Source organism: Pagrus major, chromosome 6, assembly GCF_040436345.1.
Source record: "Pagrus major chromosome 6, Pma_NU_1.0".
Classification (NCBI taxonomy): Eukaryota; Metazoa; Chordata; class Actinopteri; order Spariformes; family Sparidae; genus Pagrus; species Pagrus major.
This window is the reverse complement of record NC_133220.1, coordinates 24,104,497-24,125,605: the sequence shown is the minus strand read 5'-3', so window position 1 is coordinate 24,125,605 and position 21,109 is coordinate 24,104,497. Positions and strand designations below refer to the sequence as shown.

The 21,109-nt window shown below is 42.4% G+C and overlaps 3 protein-coding genes across 4 annotated transcripts; 1 reads left to right on the top strand and 2 right to left on the bottom strand.

The window, feature by feature from the left end:
- Positions 1-1,323: 1,323 nt before the first annotated feature.
- Positions 1,324-4,216, bottom strand: camk2n1a (calcium/calmodulin dependent protein kinase II inhibitor 1a). 2 transcript variants are annotated; one of them, XM_073468849.1, is made up of 3 exons: positions 4,134-4,152; positions 3,408-3,942; positions 1,324-2,616 (listed from the first exon to the last, which is right to left on the bottom strand). In XM_073468849.1, the coding sequence occupies exons 2-3, from the start codon at positions 3,574-3,576 to the stop codon at positions 2,543-2,545; spliced, it is 243 nt and encodes an 80-aa protein (XP_073324950.1). In that variant the 5' UTR covers positions 3,577-3,942; positions 4,134-4,152; the 3' UTR covers positions 1,324-2,542. The 2 variants fall into 2 exon arrangements, with proteins under 2 accessions (XP_073324950.1, XP_073324949.1); XM_073468848.1 differs by having other exon boundaries at positions 3,408-4,216.
- A 2,300-nt stretch (positions 4,217-6,516) lies between these two features.
- On the bottom strand, positions 6,517-13,490 carry LOC140998619 (trypsin). Its single transcript, XM_073468954.1, has 5 exons — positions 13,322-13,490; positions 11,704-11,863; positions 9,208-9,349; positions 8,284-8,550; positions 6,517-6,927 (listed from the first exon to the last, which is right to left on the bottom strand). The coding sequence occupies exons 1-5, from the start codon at positions 13,377-13,379 to the stop codon at positions 6,757-6,759; spliced, it is 798 nt and encodes a 265-aa protein (XP_073325055.1). The 5' UTR covers positions 13,380-13,490; the 3' UTR covers positions 6,517-6,756.
- Positions 13,491-16,999: 3,509 nt separating this feature from the next.
- On the top strand, positions 17,000-20,812 carry LOC140998534 (putative trypsin-6). The gene is made up of 5 exons (XM_073468850.1): positions 17,000-17,060; positions 17,205-17,355; positions 17,556-17,697; positions 18,913-19,170; positions 20,378-20,812. The coding sequence occupies exons 1-5, from the start codon at positions 17,000-17,002 to the stop codon at positions 20,525-20,527; spliced, it is 762 nt and encodes a 253-aa protein (XP_073324951.1). The 3' UTR covers positions 20,528-20,812.
- Positions 20,813-21,109: the final 297 nt, after the last annotated feature.

The window sequence follows — 21,109 nt, the reverse complement described above, 5'->3', positions numbered from 1 at the left end:
CGATTTAAATGGATGATTTCTGCAGGACTACTCTAATGTGCTTCTGTGATTTCCTGCAGCGTGTCACTACAGGTTTGACTGTGTGGGAACAGTGTGTGACCCTGTGTTAAGACCGATCAGAGCCGAGCTCGGTCCGATCACATCACGCTCTCTCTGCAACGTCTTGGATGAAAGGATCCACCACACAGAAAAATCATAGACCATTACTCCCTAAATGTAACATCCTCTCATTCTGTGTGAGGGGATAGGCTGCTGCTGCAGTAGGCGCCATCGTCATGGTTGACTGCCGTCTTGGAAGAAGGGACTATTTTGGCAGGATAATGCGGTCACGCCACTGAGTGAATAGGGGGTCTTGAGAGAAGAGGGCAGAGATAAGAGAATGGAGAACATTCCATTAAAGATAGCGATGGTATCAAGCCGAGGCTCAGGGAAGACTATTCTGCACCGAAAACCCAGCGCAGCACCCATCGAGTGCAAGGTGCATCCGTTACCATGGTACCCAGCCCAGGCAGCTCCTTTCATGTCTGTCAAGACTGGGGAAAGGGGGGAGGGGGGACTGAGCAATATGTTAGTCTCGCCTGCATTTGGAGCTGAAACGGACATGTGTGTGCGCTGCATGTATGTGTTCCCAGCACACACACCCCGGCGGTCGGGAGTTTAAGATGCTGTACGCTGACAGAGGCTCGTCACACAACATGAATCATTTAGTCACCACAGCAGAGTTGGAAATGTCACGTCTCATCAGTGTTCCTCATGCCTCAGTGGCCCTGCACCATTTACATCTCTGGCAACGGAGTTAAAGGGAGGACTTGATTAAAGAGAGGAGCTGAGATTTTTTTTAGATGCAAACAGACATTTATTGCATTGGGAAGCAGTGGTGTACATTTTCCCCACAGAATCATTTGCAATACTGTAGCACTTCATGAGATGGCAGGATGTTGCGCAGTTGTCCGAGCCGAGCGTCTCAACTCTCCTCTGAGCAAATCCACAAAATATGTGGATTTCAAATTCTTGACGCTCATCTTTCTGTCTCCTTCCATATCTGATCTTTCCGAGGACTGGGATGCTACTTTCTCACAGTGGAAAATGCTGACTTGACCTTCCTTGGCAGCCAGATAGGCAATCCAATAACAACAGGGGAAACTGTACAAGGAACATATCCAAAAGTCAGCCAAGCTATTTGCTACTGTCTATATCTTTCTGATACAAAACTAGACTTTTGTGTTTTTTTGCTACAGTTTTAAAACAGTTTAAAAAACAGAAAGCAACATCGAGTACATCATTCCGTATTGTAAACCACAATCAACACTAAACAGTAAATAGTACTTTGTCATAATCTTTATTACAAGATATTAGGCCACTGTACAAATCAGTGTGAATCGTACAGTACAACGCAGAATTAAGACTGTTTCTCGAGGTTTGTCATTCAAAGCTGTATACGAGGTGCTTCAAGAATACACAAGAGTTTCAGAACTTCTGCCGTGCATGCATGATTTCATATTTGCCATGCATGAGTTGGTACTTCAGTGTTTTTAAGAAAGAGCCCTAAAAAATGGCAACCCAACAAAACGACTGAATCGTATGAGTAAATGTATAAAGCACAAAAAAAAAGAAGTTACAAGTTGTCCGGTACAGTATATCCCTCATGAGATTTTGGCACACACGATAATGCACAATGCAATATAAATAGTTTATCAATAGGGTGTGTACAGTCAAGTTACAGTATCAACCAATCCAGGTGAAAGCCTGGGAAGCTTACAAACAGGTGGGAGGTACACGGTATATAAATGACTCGTTTAGCTGCAAAGTATGGTAACAAAAAACACTCAGGCAACATCGAGAATTGTTAAGTGAAAAAAAATGTCACTCTCATTCACTCACAAGTTTTTCTCGACATACAAAAGAACACTCCCTCGGGCCTTAAGTCACTGCAAAAGACATATTCCAAAGGATCAATAAATAAAGTCTTCAACACAGAGAACAAACCAGTTTACCGCTTCCCACTTTGTGCAAGAAAATATGGGCTACCCTTTCCATATTTACAAACTCTGTTATTCATTTGCCCTCGATCAAAATGAAGAGCAGAAAGAATGGTACCATAGGTTTGATTGATAAGATATAGGAGAAGTGTGTGCTTTAGTTTTATATCAGATTTATTTCTGTATCCTGTCCCTGATTTCTGCATTTCGACAGCGTCGCCTCCTCCTCCACCTCGTCCCCCCCCTCTTGGAGTCTTCTCCCGCTTTTGGATTTATGGCGAAACCCTGTAATCGAGGGTGTGTTTGGTCGTGTGAGTGTGTCTGTGTCTGTGTGTGTGTGTGTCGGGGGGGTCCACCTGGGGGTCTCCTTTGCTGCCATCTCCCGCCCCTGCCAGTGAGTGTCACCCGGATGGCCATGACTGACTGGGAGAGGAGGGCGTGGAAGTGCTGCTTGCTGCCACATGAGAGAAAGTGCTTATATACAGTGTCTTTGGATTAAAACTGGTAAATATCGCCATAAAAAATTTCAAGAGTGTCTTTTGGGGGGTGGTGAGCCGGGCGCTCTAAGCCTCCGCCGGGGTCTTCTCTGTTCCATTTTTCAGCGCTTCGTCGTCGCCATTCTCATCCTCAATCACAACTGTGGATGACAGGGGAGAGAGAGTTAATGAGGGGGGCTCATCTTGGTGTGGCGTCTTGCAAATCCACCACCGACTGACAGCAGGGCATTAGAGCCCAGAACCAGTGGGACTGCGCTGTGTGAGCAGAGGTGGTGTGTGCGTGCATATGATGGGAAGAGTATGCAAAAAGAGAAAGATAAAGATGAGCGCGATTGCGTGTGTGTGAGGCACATTTGTGAATATGCATGTCTGTATTTCTGCGCATCTCCTTGCTGTGCACCCACAGGTGCAACCCGCGCACGTCTGCCTGTTTGCCATGTTTGTCCATGTTGTGTCTGTGCGCTACTGTACATGCAACTGTGCATGTGTGTGCCAGCACGAAGAACCCTCTCATGGGTGTCATCAGGGATGCAAAAGCAGAAACAGCCTGAGATGATCATGCAAACACAAAAAAAAAATCATAATTGCACAGCACACAGATCTCAATCATTCCAAGCAGTCACAGGGGAGGGGACATCCAGCAGCACAACTCAGCTGAGCAGCATTCAGATGGCATTTAGCGCCACGCACTGCGCATCCAACTTGTGTTGCAATGCGAATAGAATATTTAAAAAGCCCATACATCCCACACACATGCAGACAACAGATCATCATCTCATCACTCCACTGGAGAACATGTCGAGGCAAAGGTGTTGCCTATGTGGCTGCACACACACGCACACACACATCCTTTAATTGTGGTCCACTGGTAACCTATGTGCGCATTCAACACATCACCATGCAAACGAAAACGCCTTAATTATATAATTACCCCGTTTGCTCCTGCCTATCTGTCCCAGCTTCGGCGGACGTTTATTCTGTGAGCCGTTGAAGAAGTTGTTGGTGTCTTGAAGACGACAGGTGAAGGAAAGGTGTCCCTCGTCGCCCTCATTTCCATAATGACTCATTTTCTCTTCGTTGAAAGGTAGCACTTCCGACATCTCCAAATGCGTCTTTATCACCAAGGCGCACGAACTGAAATGTAAAAGCTCGTCGCCAAGCTTGAACTCGGCCGTCTGTAACAAACAAAAGAGGGGGGGAAAAAAACACAATGCTATCTGCTGACACGATCTAGCCCTTTCTGTTTACCCCGAAGACACGTGTCTGTCTCCGTAGGTACGCAACAGAAATAACAGCAAAATCAAAAAATGTCCTCAGTTTCCCCTCTCCTGGAGCTTCGGCAACATTATTCAGGATTTCCAGCGGTTTCTTCTCCGTGCGTATTGCTTTGGAAATGGAGGCGCACGTACAATGGAGCCGTGGAGCGCCCGCTGGTTTCGAGCGGCTGAACCCGTCGCACGGAAAATCTGAGGAAGAAATGCAAATTGAGGAGCGATGCAAAACACGGATCCCGGGGAGACCTGGCGAGGGAGCTGTACGGGGGTTTTCTGGTGCAGCCCAGAGAAACTTCCAGTTAGAGTCGTGGTGTACCAGCGCTCCACTCTCCGGGATCTGGATGCAATCAAACAAATGGCGAGCTTATATTCAAGGATGGCACCTGAATGCGAGCCAGCGCAGGTCTTTTGGAAAACGTCGTTTACGCGCCGCCACTCGACGAGTTAGAGACGCCGAATCATCCCAAACTGTTTTATGTGATCGTGAAATTGGCGATTGCTTTGATCACAGGGGCGTTTGAGCGTGTCCACCGAGTCAGAGCTCACCAGAGGATGGCAGTGTTTTCATAGGCTGAGATGTGACTTTTGGCCCCATGGCGCACTTCCAGTTCAATATGAAGGGCCTGCGCTGTTTTCACCCGCTTTCACCATGAGCTGTAATGTCAGTGTGGAGGGGTTGTAAAGGGGTTTGAGATGTCCTCGGATGGAGATCAGGGATCTGCTCCAGGAAGCAGTTTTACTGAATGATGATATCTGGATATTTTCTGAATTGAGACAACGGCTGCTCAGTCCATGTTCCATCTGATGATGTTCCAGGTTTTACTTGGGGAAAGTATCCAGATTACTCAGTACAACATCATACTAAGATGTTTTAAAAACACAACTTGATGAAGAGTCCAGTATTCCCTAAAATGACCTCCTCACACTCTACATTTTCATTATTCAGATCATATTATGATAATGTCCTCAGCTCTCAAAAGATCCATTTTCTCACATTATAGGTGTAAAGTTACCAGATCAGTGGGCTGTACTGCTTTGTGAAATGAAGCCCCCTCTTTAGGTTGAATAATTCTCATCAGGTTTACCTCCCACTGTACTGTTTACATAAATCTGTCTTCTATAGGAACAGCAGCACAAAAGGGTCTGCAGTAAAGGACACGGACCAATGGACGGGTATTAAATCTGAACTTATCCTCTCTCAGAGAAACTTATATCATTACCCAGACAATGAGATGAAAGCTGATATGTGAGGCTGCAGCAGGACTAACTTTAATATGCCCTCAGCTATTCATAGAAGAGGTGCAGTCATGACACACCTAGTCCCTGTGGACGTACACAGGCCATTGTTTTATCAAGAGGCTCACCTTTCATATCAGATCATCTCAGTAACAACTCTGTCGGGGTCACAGCATGTGATTTTATCAGAGTTGGTCTCTGTATTGATTATTTTTGATTAATTAAGCCTCAACAAACATGCCAATCCTGAACATTAGACATGTCAAAGGAATGTTAACTTTATATATCTTTGTTTAACCGTTGGCTGCAGAGCTTCGTGTAGAGATGGATTGTTGTGTTATTTAAAATAGTAAAGAATAAAGTGAAAAATGAGGTTAGACATAAAAAATGAGAAGCGATGACTGTGTAACTTTTGAAAAGCAGCCACAACTGACAAATACTGGATGATACTAGGTGTAACCGTAGTTACAGTACACATTACATTTTCTTTGGGTTATTTTTTACTACTTAAGTTCACAATACTGATGGTGCTGCTCACTAAGCTGTATACTGTGGTAGTTTATATACACCATCAGTAAATGATTCCACGGCACTGTTTTGGACGTGCAGAACTGAGTTAATTGTTGAATACAATGTTTATTTTATTATTTAAAGCACTTTACCTATTATTTTATTTGTATATTTACATGTGTAGCATTTCATTTACATTAACTGTCCCCTTGCCTTCGAGTAAATACTGGTTCTTTACCTGCCACGTTTTAGGAAGGACAGGTATGAGAGAAACAGAGGTAGAGTAACATGTGCAAATGAGGTAGTTGTGCTGTGAACCCAGAGAGGACGAAGCTGGATGTACACCGTCTTGCCATGTTGGTGTCGATTAAAAGAAGATTCAAGAACGGTAAACAAAGAAAATTGTAAGCTGCTGGAGAACGAAGGACTGGAGAACCACATTTCAATCTGAATACTTTGTCCACTGGTTATTATTTTATAACATAATACTCAAACACCCAGATAGTTTTCTCCACCAGGCCGGCGTGGCTGTAGTTTACCAGTGATCTGGTAAAATGGTGCATGGAGGTTTGTAAAATCAGTCACTGTGAAAGCTCCTCTCACTTCAAAGCAATAAGAAGAAAACAGACAGAAACACAAGAGAAATATCTCATGTGTGAAACAGCCAAAACCAAACACAAAACACAGATTAACATAAGATCATAGTTTTTTTAGCTGAACATACAGTGCAAAAGTCAAATTCAGGACCAAATTTCTTTGGACAGTCCCTTTTAAATAACTTTTACAGAGGAGCAATATAAAGGCTCCTGACTGGAAACGTCACAAACTGACAAGGTTCGTGCACGACTCTGCAGCGGGTGATTAAAATCACCCAGAACATCACTCGTAACCATCTACAGAGCATTGTGTTTTCTAAAAAATGATTATACATTTACCCTCTAAACTTGTATAATTCACTCAAGAAATAAAAAAAACAACAACTCTGACTCCACATATTCTCTGAATTTGAATATTTATTTCCATAAAAAGGTGTTTGTGTAACAAAAAGCTCCCACTCTGGTGGATCTCACAGTTACTGTAGCTGGCAGAGGCCAATGTTCACAGGTAGGTAGTTATAGAGAATACATGACCATTATATTGGTGTTGAAACCATGATCAGATTAATCTGATCAGTGGTCCACAGAAGCACCTTAGGTCCATGATAGCACAAACATTTTCAGGGGAATGACCCTTCTCAGGCACACAGTTGTATCACGATCATCAGTATCTGGTACAGCGTTGGTACGACCGGTAGATGGTTTGATCTATCCATCGTCGGAATCTGGACACGGCCGTGTAGACTCCTGGAAATTTAGCATCACCGCAGCCGTTGCCCCAGGAGACGACGCCATAGACACGTCCTCCGCACACCAGCGGCCCTCCAGAGTCTCCCTGCAAGGGCAAGACCACCGCACCCTCCATCAGCTCTCATGTCACTATGCACCTCATGAAAAAACATGAGATTTACTGTAAAGCCTTTGGGATGCCTGAGCATTTCCAAGCAGCATTTACTCCTCGTGTGTCTCAGATGTCTGAGCCGAGTAAGGACACTTCGTTATTGCAGAAGAAACAAGACATTTAGGAGTACAATTGTTAATATTGACTTAAATCACAAAATGTGGCTGAGAAGAGAAGAACATCCTGTTTCCATATTAGAATACAGAAATAAATACATAAATAAATAACAATAAAATGGAAAACTAAATGGGAAAGTGAATAAATTGTTGAATAAATACAAAGGTAAATAAATACAGAAGCAAATTAACGCAGACATATCTACATTGTCTACATGCCTACATTCATTTTTAATTTTATTTTTGGTGCATTTAATGTAATATTTATTTATTGAGCTATTTATTTATGATTGATGGCTTCTATGTAGATTTATCAAATGTCTGATGTCACATTTTACATTTCACATGTAAAATACCTCGAGTCACATGTGCATACATGTGAGTTAATCACATGTGAGTAGATGTTCCAACGTAAATGTAATAGAAATGTAATAATGTCATGTGTGCGACAAGGACAATTTTACAACACAAAATAAAAAAAAAGAGCAACAGAGATGTGTGAAATAAAACTGCGTTCTCACAGGATGGTTGGTTCACCAAATCTCTTGCTGCCACTTGGAAATGCCAGCACACAAAGTTGCCTACCGCAGGGTTAAATATAGCACATTTTAATTAGTCATTCGGCTCTTTACCTAAGGCAGAATATAGCCTACTGGTATATCACACATTGAATTTCATATAATTTTTCTTCTCACACTAAAGGTTGGGGCAGAATCTTGTTGTAAATAAGCAGATTGGAGCTTGCTGTTGTGACTGTACTTCACAGTTACAGCAGTGTTTTCAGTCCTGATGCTATTTCAGGGTTTCTATCTCTTCTGTAACTATCATAACTAATACAACTCCTGAGGGTGGACTCACTGCCACGTCTGCTTAATAAAAGCTTGTATCTGAACCAACACTGACATCATGAACTGAGTCCTCATACTGTCAGGGGGATGAGCGTCTCAAAATTGTGTTGTTGTTTCGCTTTAATGTGAGCTGGTGAAAACAGGATGACAATGTGCCATTTGATATAGACAGTCTGAGAATCTACTATTTCAAGATGGGCTTGATGGCTTTGTTTGACACAATGGATCAGATAGGATATTAAAGTGCAACACCTTAAGCTCACAGCTGTTTAAAATAACTGGCTGATGTAGCTAAAGAAGGTGTGATAGGGTTTGTCCTCTTGTACCTTGCATGCATCTTTTCCTCCAGTCCTGTAGCCGGCACAGATCATGTTTGCCGTGATGTTTCCGTTAAAGGACTCGCTGCTGTTACACCTTGCAGTTGACACAATGGGCACTGCGACCGTCCTCAGGGTGAAGGGGGCCTGGCCTCCACCCAGGCTGTGGTAGCCCCACCCGGACACCCGACACACGAAGCCTTCGACCACTCCGGTCCCCTGCCTGGGCAGAGGAGCCAGCGACACGTATTTGTTCAGCACCATGGGTGCTCGCAACTGGACAGAAAAATCAAAATATTAACAATGGCTCAATGAGAAAATGATTTGTAGTGACAAACCAATCTGAATATTTTAATCCAACCCTGCAGTCCTTGTTGTCTACAGAGCCTTTTATTCTATTTTTGTATCGTTTTGGTTTTACAGCCCTCAAATTCTGCTCACATCGATCTATTTTAATTTTTCTATGCAACAAAGTTAGCAAGTAGCTGGCAAGGAAAGCATCTAAATAAAGCTAATGTTGTCTCCATGTTACATGTTTAAATAGACAGCTGATTGCTGACACATCAAGCTTTGTGTCAATGTGGGTTATAGTTATGTAATAATAAAAAAGCAGCATTACATTTTAAATGGAATCAACCATGAACGCCCAAGGTATGACTATTTTGGAGGGTTGGAGGGTTTCAAATACTTTGAAAAATTTAAAAGCAAAATTCTTATCAGATGAGGGACACCGGGTCAAATCCAGCCCAGTTGCCAGGATAATATGTTGGCAGTTGACATTTCTGCAAACCACTGATACGTTCACATGTTTTTTCCTGTCATAGGCGAGTTCAATACATCAGTAAATGCTGAAATAATTATAAAATAACAAAGCACAAAACAACAAACTAGCTCGGCAATGTATGGCATACAGCTATGCATGTGCTGTTGTACCTTAATGAGCATGATGTCAGCATTGTTGGTGCTTCTGTTGTAGAGGGGGTGGGTGACCAGTCTGTGGGGTTTAGCGTACTGCTCAGTACCCTCAAAGGTATTTACAGTGTAGTCGCCCGCCACTATCATCATGTGCTCTGCCCTAAAAGAAAAGGCATTTCCATTTTACATCACATTTATCAACAAAAACAGCACGAAAGAGAGAAAGAGCAGACAAAATCAGCACAGGCCTACTTTCAACCTCATAAACTGGAGCCATCATGATTGTTTTTAGTATCTTAGTTGAGTCAAATAGTGTATCAATAGGCGGGGAAGATGGGCGAATGTGTTGTGACACACATGACAAATCATGACCGGGACTCAAAGTCACAGTGCAGAGTGAGCACCCGGCCGCCATGAAGCCTGAAGTGTTAGTCTGCCAGGGAACAATGGCTTACTGTGTGCAGGTAGGGCTGGGACACTAGAACAGAAATACGGCCAATTTCCTGGATCGAGACAAGATCACACTTCACTCACACACACACGCGCACACACACACACGTACACACTGCAATGATACGCCAAGGTCAGCTGACTGGGTTGATCTGTGTGCTGGTTGACTTCCCAGTGGCCTGTATACAGGTTTACTTTGCGTCACGATGAAGCGGCATCGCTTTGACGTTACCTACGCGTAGCAGAGTGGATGTTTGCTTTTAGGCATCTGTTGGGACCATCTGCTCTCGATATAAAATCATGCCAAGTTAGCTTCTACACAGCGACTTGTGTGAGTCCACGGAAGGAATGCCAGAAGAACGTCATTGCCTGTGCAAGTATTCAAACTGTCAGGTCGATTCATGAGGGAAGTCGTATTTAGGAGTAATCCATTCAGGAACTGAACTGAACTGAACTGAACCATTCAGGAGGCAGGAAAACAGCCTCGATTCTTGCTTGATGATCCTTCCTTTAACCAATTAGTTTTGGGTTTATAGAACCAAAGCTTGTAGAACAAGACTAAGAGTCTGCAGCCATGATAGTGACTGTGTGAGGCTGTAATTAGGCACAGTGTTGCTTTGAGTTTAATGCTAAAATCAGTATGACAATGCTAACTTGTGTTAAGCATCTTAATCATTATCTTAAGATGTCATTATGCTTCATTAGAGCTGCTTGTTGGATGGTTGAATAGCTTAGGAAACCCCCTCCTCTAACTCTTGTAATGTCAAAATGGAAGGGCCAACCCGGCATTCACATCGACTTCACATCATGATTTGAAAGTAAGCAAGGTTTGAACTTCACCTGTTCAATTCATTACACGACTATTTCTGATTATTTCTAAATTAGCGCTGTAAATTAGCGTTGTTGTTACAGGAAGTAACAACAACCGAACACAGGGAAAAAAAACCTAAACAATCAAACAAACAAACAAACAAACTGATGGGCCAGCACACAAACAGGGCAGCCTCCCAGACCAACCCATCAGGGCCGTCAGAGCTGGAGGCGAACCGTCTACCTTAACACAAAGAAACAACTAAACCTAACTGAAACAAAGCCACGAAAACTAGACTACCGCACCCATCAGATAAACATAAAACAAAACATAATACCACAGCCAGCCTCCAGGCTGACTGACTGCATCTCTGGTCAGGTGGAATGGAGAAAGAGACAGAGACTAGTGCCTTACCCCCTCTTATTGGTTATTCGTAATCAGCCAGACCGCCATCACCTGCAAAGGCAGGAGGCCAAGCATCAGCCACAGTGGCACACCGGGGCCAGCAGAGGGAGAGTATGTAACAGTGGTCAGGACCGCTATACAGACTTTTGTCTTTGGATGTGGTGGAACAACACATCATACAAACTAGCTGTTAGCCAGGGGTCATGTTATTGATGAACTAGCATAAACTTCCTCCTAGTTTAGCATGCTAGCATCTGCTGAATAGCACCGATAGTTTTGCAGGTATATAGTCATACACTAAATATCAGATGAATACAATTTATTTTCCCTGATGATGGCGCCAAATGAAAAATTGAGTGATCAGCCAAGTACATTAGGATTCATCATCTGGGGAACACAAACGTCTGTGCCAAATGACATGGCAGCCCATTGAATAATTATTGAGATATGTCACTCAAAACCAAAAGCATCAACATAATGGTGAAACAAGAGGAAAAGTCAAGGGATTGCCAAAGACATTAGGATACATATTGGCAAACATTTGACTGATATCAGACAGAAACTCAGTGGAGTGGGCGGATTCAAATGTCTGGAGCCAGACAAGCCAAACATGAATGAATGTAAGAAGCTTCAGAGCAATCCATCCTGTAGTTGATGAGATATTTCAGTCTGGACCAAAGTGGTAAACCAGACATTGCCATCCATAGATCCATGCCCCTAGCATGGTTAGAAATGTTAATACACACAGTAGCATGTGACCTTCCCAACATGGATTTGTAAGTTCTCACCCAACAATAACAGCAAGAAGCATCAACAGATTATTGATGACAACAATTAAACATTCTTACCCGATGTTACAGTGCGCTGCGGTCAGCACCCAGTATCTGTGAACCAACGATCCACCGCAGAAATGTTGGCCCCTGGTGCTCTGTAGTGACACGATGTATTTGATGGAGTTTGGCGCAGCGGTGTGCCCACCTACTATACGGCCCTGCATGAACACATGGCCTGTTTGGAAACAAAAACAGTTACAGGATAAAGAAATACAAGATGTATAATTATAGATATACAGATGTATGACAAAGCCGACTGAGAGTGGACCTAACAACCACTTCCCCAAAAACAAACTTTCCCCTACTTATGTAAAAGCATCATTATGGCACCAATATTTCATGTTCATGTCAAAAACAGACATGAAAGTTCCTTCTAGCTTTCATCTAATCCACTTAATACCAAGCACATCCTACAGTCACAGCTCCCCAGGTATGGATTTCAATCGCGCTTAAAAAGTCCATCTCATAAAACATGACGAGCTTTGAGTGAACAAAAGAGAGACATAAAGAGTGAGGCCTTCCTAATCCCCCCCTCAAGCCCATTGACCCGGCCTAACAATTAGTGGTTTTCTGTCACCTGGGAGGCCGCTGCGTAATGAAGGTAATCCAATATAACCTGACCTTCTAGTGTCACCACCTCACTTTGGCTCTGAAACATTAGAGTGGGGGCTCTCCCTTTCTGTCTTATGCAACAGCTTGACTACTATACATTGGCTTCAGGTTCTACAGTCGCAGAGATGATGGAAACAGTAAAGACTATTTCCTGGACATATCTGGGATTTTTTACTGTAACCCATAGGCGGAAGCATATTTAAATACTTTGATTGACACCTGATTAGAAGTAATCACAAACTAAACTGCTGAGCCAGTTTAGAGGATAGCAAAATTTGGGGGAGCTTTTTCCTTTCTTGCAAAAGAAAATCACTTTGTCACTTTTACAGCTTAAAAAACAAGATATAACTTCCTAAATTGTGAGCTTTAGGGGTGCTGCAAGATGGATTTTGCTTCGCATTGGACAGAGCCTGTTTCCCCATGTTACCAGTCATATAGCTAAGCTAAGCTAACTAGCTTCTGGCTTTAGCTTCATATTTTTTTACTTATATAGATAAAACAAACAAGATATAACTTGTTTACTTGTCAGCTGTAAAAGTGCTGGTAGCTTGTTAGCTTTGGTAAGAGCCAGGCTAGCTGTTTCCCGGGTCCAGGGCGGCATTCCGAAGGGCCGACATTCCGAACGTTCACTTTCGTGTTTCGGAATGCCGGCCCTTAATTATTTTTGAAAAAAGGTCACCATTCCGAACCTGAAACCCTAACCTTAACCACAACCCGGTCGGAATGGCGGACCGTCGGAATGGCGGTCCTTCGGAACGGTGTCGCCCCCCCTGTTTCCCCCATTTCAAGTTTTTGTGCTAAGCTATGCTAAGTGGCCGCTGGCTTTAGCTTCATATTTACTGCACAGACATGAGACTGGGATTGATCTTCACAAAATATCAAAGTATTCCTTTAAAGGAGATATAAAACTTCTCCTCTTGAACATTTATCAAAGACCGTTAAACTGCAACAGATCCAACATTTAAAACTTAAGATATCATCAAGTATTTTGTTCACAAAACTGAAAAAGAGATGTACTCACTGTGGACTGTCATGAGGTCCAGTAGCACACAACCTAAACACATAAGCAGGCTCATCATAGCTGTGGAGGTCTCAGGCCGTTGTCATACACCATACCAGCAGCTGAACCGCTGCAGCCAAAGAACCAGTGTCCTCTGCCCCTGTCTCCTGTACCCAGGCTGGGCATCCACTCCTCTCTGGAAACAGAAGGAGTCAGTCACATTAACCTTTATCCTCGAGTTTCCTCTGGGGGGAAAAAAAAAGTTTTTAATTTCATCCTTCATCATGTCATGCAGCACCAGGGTCCAACACTGTAGCATTGATTGAAAAGGAAAGAGAGCAACAAAGTTCACCTTCAAAAACTGCCCAGCTCCCCCCTGCCATCCCGCCACTATCACAACTCTTTCTCCTGACTTGTCGAAAGGCCTTACATTGTTGCCATGGCAACACGGGGTACTGTGCCGAGCAGGTTCATCTATACTGTATCAGCACGCTCTGTCTGTGTCATCATCCAGGCTTATCCGTGCTGAAATGTTTCAATAGCCTACTGTGTGTGTGTGTGTGTGTGTTTTGTAGCTGTGGAGAGATTCACGTCTGAGTCAAGACAACACAGAGCTACTCTACGCAGCCGAGACGCACAACTGTTCCTCTGTACGAGCATGAATCATCAGTCATTATTGAATCCGTGTCTGCAGTGATAATAACGCATTGTCATCACCCTGTTCATCACCAGTATTATCATCATCACCATCGTTGTCATCATCATCAGCCTTCTGGCAAGTCAGCATCATCCACAGCATGGGAGGAGAATCTCGCCTGACCTCCTCTTGTCCCACATTTAGAGCAGGCTGAATAATTGATGCTTCACCCAGCAGAGAATGGGAGAGACGGCTTTGTGTGGCCTCCCGCTGTCAGGTGTTTCCTGGACCAACACTCACACTCACCTTTAAACAAATGGTTATTTTTTCTATTTCACAAATACAGACGAAGCAAACATGACTCAGGCAGATGTTTACAAAATAATACAAATATTTAAGCTGAAGTTGGTCTTCACAATATGAACACAATTTTAAAGGGGCTCTCTGACCAACATATATGAATTTCATACCTGCCCAGGATATTTATGTCTGTCATTAATGGATGTTTTAAAAAAAACTGTTGACAGCAAGGTCTGTGGATTAACATGTGTAATTGTTGCCGGGGCCACGCTGTTGATCACAAACTCATGCTTTAGATAACTTTTCATCACAAAATTAGAAGTTGATCAGGTTAACTCTGTAGGAGGAGCTTGTTAAAGTTCAACACCTGTAAATGGCACAAAATGAGCACTATATTCAAAATTGCCAACTCCCTGTTGGGTTCAGGTCGACAACAACAACGATAAAACACTTACATTTTCACCACAAATGATCTTCCATTCACCTTAGTTGTTTAAGATTAGAGGCAGAATCCTAGAGACAGATATCTAAAAAAGAAGACTATCTGCATGGTTCAAGTAGAGGTAGATGATAACTTTTTGTAATTTGGGTAAACTGACCCTTTAAATACACAGTTGGACCTATATTTCAAGCTCAAACATTCACACAATTAAGATTGTGCCATTTAATTCAGTAGTGGTTAAACTTTTTCAAGTCGAGGACCCTTAAACTGACACAAATTAGACTATGGACACGTATTTGATAAGATTTTGTTGCAGGGCCCCCACCTGAGAAGAATGTTAGATGTTTTATTACAGGAAAATAGTCTTGACTAAATAGTCATTGTGTAACCAATTGATGGAGTTATCATGAAAATGAATCATTCCCATTGTTGCTGGGTACCTCCTGGAACCCCTTCAAGTCCACTTCAAAATTGAGACAATCAGAGAAAGATAGGCCCGAAATTCTAACCCAAAGTGTCAGTTTTTGACGACCTGGGAATGAGACTCAAGAATAAACCATCTTTCTCCAGAATCAACTTCCATAACTTTAATAAACACAAACGTCTAAACAAGTGTCTGTGCACCGACTTCATTTCAGTAACACGTGCTACTCTGAGACTCGTCCACTGATACGTCTATACTGCACATGCAATTCTGTGCAAGGCATCTGCCTCACTATCTCTCTCTCTCTCTAACACACAAACTCACACACACACACACACACACACACAAGCATCGTGTTTGTCAACTCAGCCTTGCACCTGAGGGAAACGAAGCACGCTATCACCTTTCACCCTAACAGTTGGGTTGACACCTTGGGGACTGGAGACTGTATGGCGGCTATGAGTTAGTCTACAGACCAAAAGATCCTGTGTGTGGGAACTCAAAAAACGAAGAAAAAAAAAGCAGCTTGGGAACTTAAATGAGAGAGACTCTGGAAAAGAAACAGGCTGGAAGAAGAGAGGAAGGACTCACGCTAATTTTCTCCAGATTACTTTTTGGCAATTTTTCCCCCGATGTGCAACAAAGCTCGCCAACTGGACTCAGACAGTGACGTTGTGAAGGCCATGGCATGCACGTTGCACATTTGGCTACCAAAGCACTCCAGGACTTGCACTGTTTGCTTTGATTGTTTCATGTTAACCCTCAGTCCATTTGGAAAACTCAAGTACAGAAGACATGCTCTGCCAAATTGGACGGGATTTCTGAGAATAAGTTCATCCCTGTTGAACGAATGAATGCGGTCATGTCCTGCTACAGTACATCTCAGATTGATAGCACACTGGGGGGCAAATAAATGATACTCAGCATTCATATGAGGTTTTTCCTTTCCTTTGTAACATCACTGGATACACCAAAATGTCTGGCGAGTATATTCTATCATTTCTCTTCCTTGTTGGGTTTCATCTCCACTTTGTCTTCACTACGAGACAATAGTCTGAATCGGTGCGAACAAATGCCTCGGAGGTAAAGGTGTAGTGAAAGAGAAGGCTGCTTTTTTTTTGTCACATACTAGGTCACACTCTCTGCTTTGTGTGTGTGAGAGACACTTAGATATATGGTGTACAATGGCAGGGAACAATGATAGTGAGAGTGGTTAGGTATAAAAGAGGCCTGAGAGTTCCCAAGCTTTGCTGCATGTCCCGGCATAAAGGGGGGTGTGTGTCAGTGTGTGGATGCTAGACTTGGACTCTAGATAAGGTAAGACAGCTTTGCATCAAACAGATATTAGTTTGGTTATGTATTGTTGTAAATAACATAACATATTGCATCAGATTGTAACGTAACGTATCATCAAACACTTTGCTCTGCAGTTCTAACATGTAGAGATGATCTTAGCTGTAGAAGTTCATGTCTCAGTGCACACCAAATGTTAAGACATAATGTTTTAATACTACATGAGGTAAAAACGACCTCTTTAGGATGGCTCTGAATCTTTATCTACCACTGTAACCTAAAATTGTAAATTGAGGAATAATTTCTGTGCATTTGCTGCAGGGTAAAACTTGAACCTACAGTTCTGATATATCCCGCTGGGACCATACAAAAGAAAACCCCCTATTGTGCCGGAGTGAATACATTTGTGCTACTAAATGATTTTACATTTCAACAGTTACTACTTTTAGTTATTGTGGTTGATAATACAGGATATTTTACAAAGTACATAAAAGAGTGTAGGAGAATGTAGAACGCAAAAGAATTTTAAAAAAGCGACAGAAGCAAATTACATTCAAGTCTTTCTTTCTTTCTTTCTTTCTTTCTTTCTTTCTAGTCACAAACATGAACCTGGCTCCATCCTATCACCTCCCACTCCTCCTTGTACTTGTTGTAAACCTAACAGGTGAGTGCATACTGTCTTCTTCTTTACTTTTAACCGTTCACTGAACACAGGACTCATGTAACTCTTATGGAATAACTAAAAGCTTATTTTATGTTAGAGAAAAGTGCAATATTTCATTTATGAGTTAGATCTTTCGGCTCTTAGGTGTGTATGGGCAGAGGATCATCGGGGGTGTCGAGGTAAAACCCTACTCCATCAAGTATCAAGCCTCCCTCCGCTTCTTTGGCATCCACTACTGCGGAGGCACCCTCATCTACCCGCAGTGGGTGGTATCTGCTGCCCACTGCTGGAGACCGTAAGTTACTGCAGTTATAAGCCTGTGGTACTGACACTGAGGGCCAGATCTACAGAAGCACATGCTGCGCCTTGCCTTCTAATCTCAAAACTCAAATAATATCATAGTGATCAGGTTTTGCCGTGTGACATTGAAAGAATAATTGGATTGTCTGATCTGTAGCTCATCTTTCCTTTTTACCTTCTTCTGTGTTACCTTAGGGGTCACTTGATTAAAGTGGTCCTGAGTGAGCACAGCATCACCACGTCAGAGGGCAAGGAGCAGACCTTTAGTGTGTCCGCAGTCTTCCAGCACTACATGTACAACCCATGGACGTTTGACAACGATATCATGCTGATCAAGGTAATGGAATACAATAGAATATAACACAGGGTTGTGTTATGTATTCATACAGATATGGTTTTCAATATTGATCCTCTGATTCAGGGTGTGAGCTGAAACCAACCTTGGTAACTGACTGACACAGACATTCAGTGACCTGCAACACAGTTCTGAGACAGACTATAGGGAAAAATGTCTCGATAAATACGCAATAAAACTCTTTAATATATACGTTGCTGTGTCAGTATCTGCATCAGTATTTACATTTCAAAATGACGTCTGATCTGTCCTGCTCCACATTAGTGCTGCTTCTCGAGAGACCCTTCACACAGATGTGTCATATTATGGTAAACGCGGATTTAAGCATTATATAAGGCTTATTTTGTCAATGCTTACGAAACAGCACGACTTAATTCAATTTAAAGGGGCACTGCAGCTATTTAGTATTGCATTTCCACAAAGTTGGAAGACTCACAAGAGACAGATTTTCCATATTCTGACTATTAGTACTAAGTATGGGTACAATTCCAAAAAAAGGCCTACATCGGACCTTTCCTGCCTACATATTTCAAATGCTTTGACTTTGAAGTGAGTCCTAAAAAACATATTGTGCGGGGCAGTGTGAATATTTAAATGATATACTTAAGTAAATGTACTGAGTTGCTTTCCACCACTGCAGACAGGAAGCTAAGATAACCTTAATGGTTTGATAAGGTTTGTCTTCACAGAGATACAGAGGACTACAGTATACAAGTCTTCTCACAGGCTAAGGACGACTCAGTGGAGTTTACCATTACTCATTTTAGAAGTCTAGTGACTTCACTTCCAGTCTGTGAGAATACTGACTCATTATTGTGCATATTGGAGATTTTCTGTGAAAGTGCCAGTGCAATGTGACAGTTTAACCATTAAACACACTACAAATTATCCTGTTGAACTAGAGACCTGTCACAGTTACATTCAGCACTTTTATTGAATAATTGGCTTCCCATTTATGTACTTATTATCCTTTTCTGTCTCCATCTGTTCATGTTTTATTCATTGTATTCTATTTTATACAGTGTTTTTATGCCATTTTCATGAGTCATCAATCAATAGCACAGGCAGCAGAGCAGGCCATTGAGACTAGCAGGAAGAATCTCTAGTCACATTGTGAATAGAGAACTTACAGCATTACCATCACAAAATGCTTTTGATGTTGACTCACTGAAGGACATGTCCTCTTTTATGGCTCAGTTGGACCGTCCAGCTGTAATCAATGCCTTGGTCGAGCCGGCCTCTTTGCCAGACCCGGACTCACCACCCTTGGCGTACTCCGCCCGGTGCACAGTCAGCGGCTGGGGTGTGACCTGGCTCAACAGCTACCAACTGTCACCTGAACTGAGGTCTGTCGATGTGAACATCTTTACCAACTGCAAGTACTACTACTACTTCAGGATCACAGACAACATGATCTGTGCCGGATCTCGCTATGGTGGGAAAGACTCCTGTCAGGTGAGGCACAGAGCCGTGGTTGTGACTGTGCGTGTGTGTTTGAGATATCTTGAGGACTTTTGTTGTAACTGTTAATCAAATATCTCCAGGTTATGTAATAACATGTCAAATGATATACACATCTATAATCTGCTAGATGCCACTAAACGCTACATACTGGACCTTTAAGAGCCTAATGTGACATAAAACATGATTGTTATTGAGTCCGAGCAGCCTAACCACCAAAATTCTAAACATAGGATTAAATCGGATCTCAATTTGATTGACAGCAAAGAACCATCCATCTGAGTTGCTTGTTTTTCTGATACTGTTAAAGCTGCACACAACACATTAGCAAACAGCAGCAGCTTTATTTATCTGGAGTCATGTTTCTGGCCAACTGACAATTTTAAGTCCAATATTTACTCTCCTTGTATCTCTGTTTTCCTCTACACATTTGGACATAGTGTACAGGTTTTTGGAGCTTCTTTGCTGGAAACAGCTGCCCGCTGTTGCTGTAGACAATGTTGATGAAAGCAAAGTTGTGGGCAAGAAAACCAAAAAATGAATCCAAAAAGAAAATGCTCTGTTTTGCTTTTGAAAAATGCAGTCGGGTGATAATTCTCTCTTGATTCCTCAGTATACCCCACTCACATTATTAAAAGTCCTTTGATGTAGGACTTTGACTATGACTGTAAATACAGAAATATAGATAAGTGCAGCTTTAAAGGTCCCTAATTATAGGAAGTGAGACTTCCATGTCCTTTTTTATGATAAAGCAAGTCTAGGTGCTAAATAAATTAAGTGAATAATAAGTGTCAAAACATTGAATGCACAGAGAAATTCACACAGTCCGTATTTAGAAATTCAAACGAGCCAGAGAACTTCCGTAAGGTTGTGATGTCACAACTATACCGTCACCACCCTCAACAATGCCCCCAGCATGGCCGTAGTTAAAAAAACACCAGCAGAGCTGATGTGGAAACACTGTGGGTGGTGTCTGCTCAGTTGTTTGTGTTTTAACATTTTCTTGTAGACACCCAAAATAAAATTATGAACCTGAACATGAGCATAATATTGGACCTTTAAAAGCCTTTTCAGCAAGAAAGCAAGCACACATTTTAACAAACACAGAATTCAGATTTTTCATCTGTCGAGCTCGTATCTCACATTAAAATGTGTCACACCACCCGAATAAAACCTTGACTCTTTCCCCTTCTGCCTTCAGGGTGACTCTGGAGGACCTCTGGTTTGTGATGGTAATTTTGAGGGCATTGTATCTTGGGGCATCGGCTGCGCCTATGCTTTCTACCCTGGCGTCTACACCAAGGTCAGAAACTACATCGAATGGATCAAGTGGGTCACACAGAAGAGCTGATGAGACTTTTAATAACAAGCCCACTTAAGACACTACTGTGATGAAGATTTGAATAGATCCTAATAGACACAAACTTATCTTTGGTTGTCTTTTATGTATAAACATGAATACATTTCCTCAGTGACTTGTATTCCCAACTTAGTGAACATCACGTGAGAGAGACGATTCAGGTCATTATAACACAAACCAAAACCAAGTCTGACTTACTGTATATACGTAACTGAATGCACTTTGTATTTTATAGCTTTACAATTGTGTTTTTATTGTTTTCCAGAAGTGCTTGTAAAATCATGTCACATTTCTCCACTGACTCAGAGCTCACAGAGAAGCTGGACTTAACAATAAAAACACATATTTTCGCAAACTGTCTCCTCTGTTATTAATCATCTATCGCAGCCTAAGGCACAATAGTTGACTAGTTTAGTTTAACAGGCGTGTCACAGCAAACAGACTGGACTTCCCAGTGTGTCTACACAAAATGAGGCAGTGCAACAACAACACTGCTTCTCATTGCATCATGACAGCATGTTGGTATCCTCCCGAGTGATTGGCTGTGACTGCTCCCTCTCCCCCTTCACGCCG

What these genes read in the sequence shown, in the direction of transcription:
- camk2n1a (XM_073468848.1), bottom strand. Translation starts at nt 3,576, where the DNA reads ATGTCGGAAGTGCTACCTTTCAACGAAGAGAAAATGAGTCATTATGGA. An exon ending in GATAGGCAGGAGCAAACGGG is followed by an intron (nt 2,617 to 3,407) that starts GTAATTATATAA and finishes TGTCATCCACAG; the next exon opens with TTGTGATTGAGGATGAGAAT.
- LOC140998619 (XM_073468954.1), bottom strand. Translation starts at nt 13,379, where the DNA reads ATGATGAGCCTGCTTATGTGTTTAGGTTGTGTGCTACTGGACCTCATG. An exon ending in GGACCTCATGACAGTCCACA is followed by an intron (nt 11,864 to 13,321) that starts GTGAGTACATCT and finishes GTTTCCAAACAG; the next exon opens with GCCATGTGTTCATGCAGGGC. An exon ending in GCAGCGCACTGTAACATCGG is followed by an intron (nt 9,350 to 11,703) that starts GTAAGAATGTTT and finishes CTTTTCTTTTAG; the next exon opens with GGCAGAGCACATGATGATAG.
- LOC140998534 (XM_073468850.1), top strand. Translation starts at nt 17,000, where the DNA reads ATGAACCTGGCTCCATCCTATCACCTCCCACTCCTCCTTGTACTTGTT. An exon ending in ACGATATCATGCTGATCAAG is followed by an intron (nt 17,698 to 18,912) that starts GTAATGGAATAC and finishes TTTATGGCTCAG; the next exon opens with TTGGACCGTCCAGCTGTAAT. An exon ending in GTGGGAAAGACTCCTGTCAG is followed by an intron (nt 19,171 to 20,377) that starts GTGAGGCACAGA and finishes TTCTGCCTTCAG; the next exon opens with GGTGACTCTGGAGGACCTCT.